At 57.4% G+C, this 9,251-nt stretch overlaps 1 protein-coding gene across 2 annotated transcripts; it reads right to left on the bottom strand.

Moving 5' to 3' along the window:
• Positions 1-437: 437 nt before the first annotated feature.
• Positions 438-8,090, bottom strand: LOC146541988 (uncharacterized). 2 transcript variants are annotated; one of them, XM_085215147.1, is made up of 5 exons: positions 7,674-8,090; positions 6,085-6,190; positions 5,044-5,140; positions 1,056-1,157; positions 438-656 (listed from the first exon to the last, which is right to left on the bottom strand). In XM_085215147.1, exons 1-5 carry the CDS (start codon positions 7,708-7,710, stop codon positions 516-518), a joined length of 483 nt encoding a protein of 160 aa, XP_085071273.1. In that variant the 5' UTR covers positions 7,711-8,090; the 3' UTR covers positions 438-515. The 2 variants fall into 2 exon arrangements, with proteins under 2 accessions (XP_085071273.1, XP_085071272.1); XM_085215146.1 differs by lacking the exons at positions 438-656; positions 1,056-1,157 and adding exons at positions 3,583-3,800; positions 4,116-4,217 and having other exon boundaries at positions 7,674-8,023.
• Positions 8,091-9,251: the final 1,161 nt, after the last annotated feature.

Genomic DNA, 9,251 nt, shown 5'->3' with positions numbered 1-9,251 from the left:
ATGGGCAGGATGTGGTGTTATTGGGCGGGATGTGGGGTTATGGGGGGGATGTGGGGTTATAGGGGGGGATGTGGGGTTATGGGGTGGGATGTGGGGTTATGGGGTGGGATGTGGGGTTATGGGCAGGATGTGGGGTTATGGGGTGGGATGGGGTTATAGGGCGGGATGTGGGGTTATGGACAGGATGTGGGGTGATGGGGCGGGATGTGGGGTTATTGGGTGGGATGTGGGGTTATGGGGTGGGATGTGGGGTTATGGGCAGGATGTGGGGTTATGGGGTGGGATGTGGGGTTATAGGGCGGGATGTGGGGTTATGGGCAGGATGTGGGGTTATGGGGCGGGATGTGGGGTTATGGGGCGGGATGTGGGGTTATGGGGTGGGATGTGAGGTTACGGGGCAGGTTATGGGGCTGACTCCAACGACGTCACGACAAGGAGGCGGAGCCAAAGGATTTATTGGACACCGATGGGGGGACAGAGGAAGGGGCGTGGCTTGGATCCGAGGGGGCGTGGCTTCAGGCAAGAGGCGTGTCCCAGCGCAGGATGTAGACCCGCACCCCTTCGTCACCCACAGCCAATCCAGGTGCGGCGTTGGGTGAGGGGTGTGGCCTCGGCGCCATGGCGGTGATGGGGGCGGAGCAACGGTAATGGGAGAGCTGCCGGAAGTGGAGGGGCGGGGCTTTGCGGGGAAACGCCCACTTCCGGTCGTATGGCCACGCCTGCTCTCTTAGCTCCGCCCACCACTTGGCTTCCCAAAGGGGCCGATGGGAGCGACTGGTGGCCAATGGGTTGAACTGGTGGCCAACTGGTGGCCAAATGGGGGCAAACACCGCCCGTTTGAAGCCCCACCCCCCCGGTTAAGCCCCGCCCCCAGGGGCAAACACCACCCAACGAGGCCCCACCCCCTCGGTTAAGCCCCGCCCCTTCCCATAAGCCCCGCCCCCAGAGGTAAACACCATCCAACAAAGTCTCGCCCACTCGTTCGGGCCATACCCACTCCCCGTAAGCCCCGCCTCCAGGGGCAAACACCACCCAATGAGGGCCCGCCCCCTCACCGGAGCCCCGCCCCTCGGGTGCCACACACGGACGCTTCCGTCCCGTGATGACGTCAGCAGCGCTGCCCCCAAACGGCCCAAGAGCGCCCCCTGCTGGGAGATCTGGGAACAGCATGGGGATCCAGAGAGACCTCACAGAGACCCACATCCACCCCATAGCGCCCCGTACTGACCCCATAGCGCCCCATATCAACCCCATATCGCCCCATGTCACCCCATAGCAACCCCATATCGCCCCGTGTTGCCCCATATGGACCCCATATTGACCTCATAGTGACCCCATATTGACCCCATATCACCCCATATCGACCTCATATCGCCCTATCTTGACCCATATCAACCCCAATCGACCCCATGTCACCCCATACTGCCCCATAGCAACCTCATATAAAACTCCAGATCGCCCCCTAGCAACCCCATATTGCCCCCTCTGGCCCCACAGTGACCCCATATCACCCCCTCTCACCCCATATTGCCTCATATTGCCCCCATATTGACCCCATATCGACGAATACATCAAGGAGAGAGTGTGAGTAAAACCTGGAGAAAAGTCAGAGTAAAGAAGGAGTAAAGTATGGGTAAACCCAGAGTAAAGTGTGAATAAATGTTGAAGTAAGGTGTGAGTACACCTGGAATAGAGTGTGATAGCCAGTTGTGGGAGTAAAACCTGGAGAAAAGTCAGAGGAAAGCATGAGTAATTCTTGCGTAAACCAAGTAAACTGTGAGTATCAACTGTGAGTATCACATGAAGGTGAGAGCACACCTGGAGTATGGTGTGAGTTAGTAAGCGTGGAGTAAAGTGTGAGCAGAACCCAGCGGAAGTTGTGCGCACGTCTGTGCCCGCGACGGGGGGCCGTGGGCTTCCCTCCCCCCCCGGCCCACAGAATGGGAAGGGAAGGGGAGACGGGACGGGGAGCTGGGAGCTGGGCTCCAGGAAGGAAGAAAAAGAACAAAGCGACAACGATCTGCGGACAAAACTTGTTTTACTGAGTGCGATGGCGGAGTGCGAGTTAAGCCGACGCCATGGCGCCTCGTGGGAGCTGAGAGGAATAAATGAGAGGGGACAGAGGGAGTTCCTGAGGCGGAGTCACACCTGGAAAGCTGGGAACGGCTTCCAATGACCCCAGTGACCCCAACGGCCCCGGTGACCCCAGTGACCTCACACGAACCCACCCCCATTCCACTGACCCCACTGACCACAATGACCCCGAATGTCCTCACCTGACCCCAGTGACACCGGTGACCCCAACGACCCCACACTGACCCACAAAACCTCCCACGATCCCAAGATTCCCACTGACAACAAAGATCCCATATGACCTCACGTGACCCCACTGACCCCACTGACCCCAATACTCCAATGACCCCATTGACCAAAATGACCCCAAATGTCCACACATGACCCCAGTGACCCCATTGGCCACATTGACCCCAATAACCCTACGTGACCCCAATAACCCTAGGTGACCCCACATGACCCCACTGACCCCACATGACCCCAATGATCCCATTGACCCCATTGACCCCAATGGTGACCTCAATGACCCCAATAAACCCACTGACCCCACACGGCCTCACATGACCCCAATGACCCCACAGATCCCATTGATCTCAGTGACCCCACTGACCCCAATGATCCCGTTGACCCATTGACCCCACTGACCACAATGACCCCATTGACCCCACTGACCCCATTGACCCCAATGACCCCAATGACTCCACATGACCCCAATGAAACCCACACGACCCCAATCACTCCACTGACCCCAATGACCCCCAAAAGCCCACATGACCCTGATGATCCCACTGACCCCATTCACCCCATTGACCCCCCGACCCCATTGACACCATTGACCCCAATAAACCCATATGACCCCATTGACCCCAATGACCCCAAATGTCCTCACATGACTCCAATGGATGTGGTGTTATGGACTTGGTGATGGGGTGATGGGGTCGGATGTTGGGTTATGGGGCGGGATTGGTGTTAGGGGGCGGGATGTGAGGTTATAGGGCGGGATGTGAGGTTATGGGGTGGGATGTGGGGTTATGGGGGGGATGTGGGGTTATGGGGCGAGATGTGGGGTTATGGGGTTGGATGTGGGGTTATGGGGGAGGATGTGGGGTTATGGGGGGGATGTGGGGTTATGGGGGGGATGTGGGGTTATGGGGTGGGATGTGGGGTTATGGGCAGGATGTGGGGTGATGGGGCGGGATGTGGGGTTATGGGGGGGATGTGGGGTTATGGGGCGGGATGTGGGGTTATGGGGGGGATGTGGGGTTATTGGGTGGGATGTGGGGTTATGGGCAGGATGTGGGGTGATGGGGTGGATGTGGGGTTATGGGGCGGGATGTGGGGTTATGGGGCGGGATGTGGGGTTATGGGGCGGGATGTGGGGTTATGGGGCGGGATGTGGGGTTATGGGGCGGGATGTGGGGTTATGGGGCGGGATGTGGGGTTATGGGGCGGGATGTGGGGTTACGGGGCAGGTTATGGGGCTGACTCCAATGACGTCACGACAAGGAGGCGGAGCCAAAGGATTTATTGGACACCGATGGGGGGACAGAGGAAGGGGCGTGGCTTGGATCCGAGGGGGCGTGGCTTCAGGCAAGAGGCGTGTCCCAGCGCAGGATGTAGACCCGCCCCCCTTCGTCACCCACAGCCAATCCAGGTGCGGCGTTGGGTGAGGGGTGTGGCCTCGGCGCCATGGCGGTGATGGGGGCGGAGCAACGGTAATGGGAGAGCTGCCGGAAGTGGAGGGGCGGGGCTTAGCGGGGACACGCCCACTTCCGGCCGGATGGCCACGCCTGCTCTCTTAGCTCCGCCCACCACTTGGCTTCCCAAAGGGGCCGATGGGGGCAACTGGTGGGCAATGGGTTGAAGTGGTGGCCAACTGGTGGCCAATGGGTTGAACTGGTGGGCAACTGGTGGCCAACTGGGAGCCAACCGGGGGCAAACACCGCGCGTTTGAAACCCCACCCCCACGGTTAAGCCCCGCCCCCAGGGGCAAACACCACCCAATGAGGGCCCACCCCCTCGGTTAAGCCCCGCCCCCTCACCGGAGCCCCGCCCCTCGGGTGCCACACACGGACGCTTCCGTCCCGTGATGACGTCAGCAGCGCTGCCCCCAAACGGCCCAAGAGCGCCCCCTGCTGGGAGACCTGGGAACAGCATGGGGATCCAGAGAGACCTCATGGAGACCCACATCCACCCCATAGCGCCCCGTACTGACCCCATAGCGCCCCATATCAACCCCATATCGCCCCATGTCACCCCATAGCAACCCCATATCGCCCCCTCTGGCCCCACAGTGACCCCATATCGACCTCCTCTTGACCCCATATTGACCCCATATCACTCCATATCGATCCCCTATCACCTCCTCCTGACCCATATCGCCCCCAATTGACCCCATATCGCCCCGTGTTGCCCCATATGAACCCCATATTGACCTCCATATTGACCTCTATTGACCCCATATTGACCCCTCTGGCCCTATAGTCACCCCATATCGCCCCCTCTCACCCCATATTGCCCCATATCAACCCCATATCGACTGCATATGAACCCTATAGTGACCCCTTATTGACCCCTTATCAACCCCATATCGTCCCATATCACCCGATAGCAACCCCATATCACCCCCTCTGGCCCCACAATGACCCCATATCACCCCCTCTTGCCCCATATTGCCCCATATCAATCCCATGTTGCCCCATATTGCCCCATATGAACCCTATATTGACCCCATATCGGCCCGTGTTGCCCCATATGAACCCCATATTGACCCCATATCACCCCCGCTCTCACTCCATATTGCCCCATATTGACCCCATATCGCCCCATATCGCCCCCTCTGGCCCCATATTGCCCCATATCACCCTATATTGACCCCGTTTCGCCCCATATTGACTCAATATCAACCCCATATCTCCTATTATGGACCCCATATGGACCCCACATCGTCCCATATTGCCCCACATCGACCTTCCTTCGGTGCCAGCGTTGGCTCTGGGGGTCTCCACGCCCCAGGATGGGCAAACCCACATGGAGCCGTCGGAGCGGGTCAGGAAGAGCCCAAAATCTGTGGAAGAACCCCAAAACCACTCCATTTTCACCCAAAATTCCACCCCAAAAGCCCCCAATCCCACAGAGATCCCCAAAAGACCAAAAGTGACCCCAAATTTGGGCCCTTGCAGCCCCCAAAATGCCCCAATTGACCCCAAATTCGGTGTCCCAAAACCTCAGGTTTCTCAGGGATTCCAAAAATACCCAAACTGACCCCAAATTTTGACCTCAGATCACACAAGTGACCCAAAGGGCCCAAACTGACCCCAAATTGCACAGAGGTCCCAAAAAGGGCCAAACTGACCCCAAATTTTGCCCTCGAGTTGCACAGAGCCACAAAAAAAAAAAGGAAATTTTCACCAAATTTTGACCCCAAATCCCACAAAAACCTAAAATAGCCCAAACTGACCCAAAATTCTGACCCAAATCCCCACATTTCAAAAAGAGCCAAAAATACCAAAAATTGACCCTAATTTTGACCCCAAATTCCCCAAAGACCCCCCCAAAAAGGTCAAAATGACCCCAAATTTGGAGCCCCGAAGACCCCAAATTCCACAGAGACCCAAAAAATGCCCAAATTGACCCCAAATTTTGGGCCCAAATCGCAAAGAGACCCCCCCAAAAAAGCAGAAATTCCACCCAAATTTTGATCCCCCAAAAACCAGAAACCCCCCAGAAAGTGGAAATTGACCCCAAATTTTCAACCTCAAATCCTAAAATAACCCACAAGGGCCAAAATTAACCCCAAATTCTGGACCCCAAATCCTATAGAGACCCCAAAATCACCCTTTTTGACCCCAAATCTCCAGGGCAACCCCAAAGGACCCCAAAATTGCCATTTTTGGCCCCAAATCTCCATGGTGGCCCCAATGGACACCGGAAGTGTCATTTTTTCACCCCAAATCTCTTGACTGATCCCAAAGGACCCCAAAATCGCCCTTTTTCAACCCCAAATCTCACCGTGGTGCCACTCGGCGCCGGTGAACCACTGTGTGGGGCCGTGGGGGGACAGCGGTGGCAGCGGCACAGCGGTGACGGCGGCCATAAATGCGGCCCCATGGGGCCTCTGGGCAGGGGTCAAAGGTCAGAGGTCACCGACTTCCCCCCCAATGACCCCATTGGTCCCCAATGACCCCAGTGATTCCATTGACCCCAATGACCCCATTGATCCCCATAGATCCCATTGACCCCACTGATCTCAGTTGACCCCATAGATCCCAATTGACCGCATTGACCCCATTGACCCCATAGATCCCATTGACCCCACTGATCCCAGTTGACCCCATAGATCCCAATTGACCCCCTTGACCCATTGAATCCCCATTGAACACATTGACCCCATAGATTCCAGTTGACCCCATAGATCCCAATTGACCCCATTGTCCCCTACGTCCCCATTGACCCCATTGATCCCATGACCCCATTGACCCCATAAATCCCAACGAACCCCATTGACTCCCATTGACCCCATTGATCCTATAGATCCCAATTGACTCTACTGACCCCACTGATCCCATTGGCCCCATTGACCCCACTGATCCCCACTGACCCCAGTGATCCTCATAGATCCCCACTGACCCCACTGACCCCATAACCGCAACAACCCCATTGACCCCATTGACCCCAATGAGTCCCATGATCCCATTGACCCCAATGACCCCATTGTTCCCACTGACCCCATTGACCCCACTAACCCCATTACCCCATGACCCCAATGTCCCCATTGACCCCATTGTTCCCACTGCCCCCATTGACCCCATGACCCCAATGACCCCATGACCCCCATTGCCCCCACTGACCCCATTGACCCCGTTGACCCACAGACCCCATTGACCCCATAGATCCCTGTTTGACCCCATTGTCCCTGATGACCCCATTAAACCCACTGATCCCCCACTGATCCCATTGACCCCATAGATCCCAATTGACCCCATTGACCCACATGACCCCAATGATTCCAATGATCCCATTGATCCTAATAACCCCATTGTTCCCACTGCCCCCATTGACCCCACTGCCCCACTGACCCCATTACCCCCATGGACACCAATGTCCCCAATCCCCCCACTGACCCCACTGACCCCATTGACCCCATTGTCCCCATTGACCCCATTGACCCCATTGACCCCACTGACCCCACTGACCCCACTGACCTCACTGACCCCATTGTCCCCATTGACCCCATTGACCCCACTGACCCCACTGACACCACTGACCCCAAAGCCCCCATTACCCCCATTGACCCCATTGTCCCCATTGATCCCATTGCCCCCAAAGCCCCCATTACCCCCACCGCCCCTAATGTCCCCACTGCCCCCACTGACCCCATAACCCCATGACGCCAATGTCCCCACTGACCCCGTAACCCCAAAGCCCCCATTAATCCCAATGCCCCCATTACCCTTATTGACCCCATTGACCCCATTATCCCACGGACACCGATGTCCCCACTGCCCCCATAACCCTGTGACCCCAACGTCCCCATTGACCCCATTACCCCCCATTGACCCCACTGCCCCCATAACCCCGTGACCCCGATGTCCCCTTACCAGGTGACAGAGGTGCAGTTTCTCCATCCCGCCCCATAAGAGGAACCCCCCCCCGGCAGCGCCCGCACCGCTACGGGGCAGCCTGGGAGGCGGTATGGGGTCACCTCCACCCCATCGCCATCGACCCCATTGTCAGCGACCCTATGGGCGTCGTCCCCATTGCCATCGACCCCATAGGCGTCCCGGCCGTCCCCATAAAGGTGCCTGAGATCCTTTGGGTCCAATGGGGTCGGGGACACGGTGGCCCTGGGGGGGGGGGAGAGGGAGGAGGGGACCCATAGTGGGACCCATAGAGCCCCATAGAGCCCCATAGAGCCCCAAAGAGCCCCATAGAGACCCATAGAGACCCATAGAGCCCCATAGAGCCCCATAGAGCCCCACAGAGCCCCATAGAAACCCCATAGAGCCCCATAGAGCCCCAAAGAGCCCCATAGAGCCCCATAGAAACCCCATAGAGCCCCATAGAGCCCCATAGAGCCCCATAGAGCCCCATAGAGCCCCATAGAAACCTAGAGCCCCATAGAGCCCCATAGACCCACCTTAGGGACCCATACCACCCATAGAGCCCCATAGACCCCCTCCGACCCCATAACTTGCCTCGGCACCCCATAGAGACCCACAGAGACCCCTAGAGACCCCATAGAGACCCCAAGAGACCCCATAAAGCACCTTCAGTGACCCCGTAGAACCCTAGAGTCCCCATAACCACCCCACAGACCCCATAACCCCATAGAGACCCCATAAACCACCCTAGACCCCTAGACCCCATAGAGACCTCCCCCTCGACCCCATAACCAACCCTGCCCCTTCCTGACCCATAACCACCCCGTAGACCCATAACCCCATAGAGACCCCATAACCACCATAACCCCATAACCCCTACCCCTAACCCCATAACCCCCTTACCCATAACCCCATAGAACACCCCATAGCCCCCTTCCTGACCCCATAACCCCATAGAGACCCCATATCTGCTTCATAGACCCCATAACCCCCTTCCTGACCCCATAACCACCCCATAGACCCCATATCTGCCCTATAAACCCCATAACCACCCCATACACACCATAACCCCCTTCCTGACCCCATAACCACCCCCCCGACCCCATAACCCCTTCCTGACCCCATAACCACCCCCCTTGACCCCATAACCCCATAGAGAACCCCATAGCCCCTTCCTGACCCCATAACCCCCCCCCTTCCTGACCCCATAACACCCCATAGGACCCCATAACACCCATAGACCCATAATCCCCTTCCTGACCCCATAACCCCATAGAGACCCTACCCCCCCCGACCCCATAACCCATAGAAACCCCATAACCCCCTTCCTGACCCCATAACCCCATAGACACCCCATATCTGCTTCATAGACCCCATAACCCCCTTCCTGACTCCATAACCCCATAGGAACCCCATATCTGCTTCATAGACCCCATAACCCCCTTCCTGACCCCATAACCCCATAGAGACCCCATAACCACCCCATAGACCCCATACCCCTTCCTGACCCCATAACCATCCTCCCAGACCCCATAACCCCATAGAGACCCCATAATTCCCCCGACCCCATATCCC

The sequence above is a fragment of the Meleagris gallopavo genome, unplaced genomic scaffold (genome assembly GCF_905368555.1).
Source record: "Meleagris gallopavo unplaced genomic scaffold, MGAL_WU_HG_1.1 scaffold_6, whole genome shotgun sequence".
Taxonomy (NCBI): domain Eukaryota; kingdom Metazoa; phylum Chordata; class Aves; order Galliformes; family Phasianidae; genus Meleagris; species Meleagris gallopavo.
Note: the sequence above shows the minus strand (reverse complement) of the source record. Positions and strands in the feature narration are given on the sequence as shown.

What these genes read in the sequence shown, in the direction of transcription:
- LOC146541988 (XM_085215147.1), bottom strand. Translation starts at nt 7,710, where the DNA reads ATGGGGCGGGATGGAGAAACTGCACCTCTGTCACCTG. An exon ending in CGGCGCCGAGTGGCACCACG is followed by an intron (nt 5,141 to 6,084) that starts GTGAGATTTGGG and finishes GTTCTTCCACAG; the next exon opens with ATTTTGGGCTCTTCCTGACC. An exon ending in AACGCTGGCACCGAAGGAAG is followed by an intron (nt 1,158 to 5,043) that starts GTCGATGTGGGG and finishes TGCTGTTCCCAG; the next exon opens with ATCTCCCAGCAGGGGGCGCT.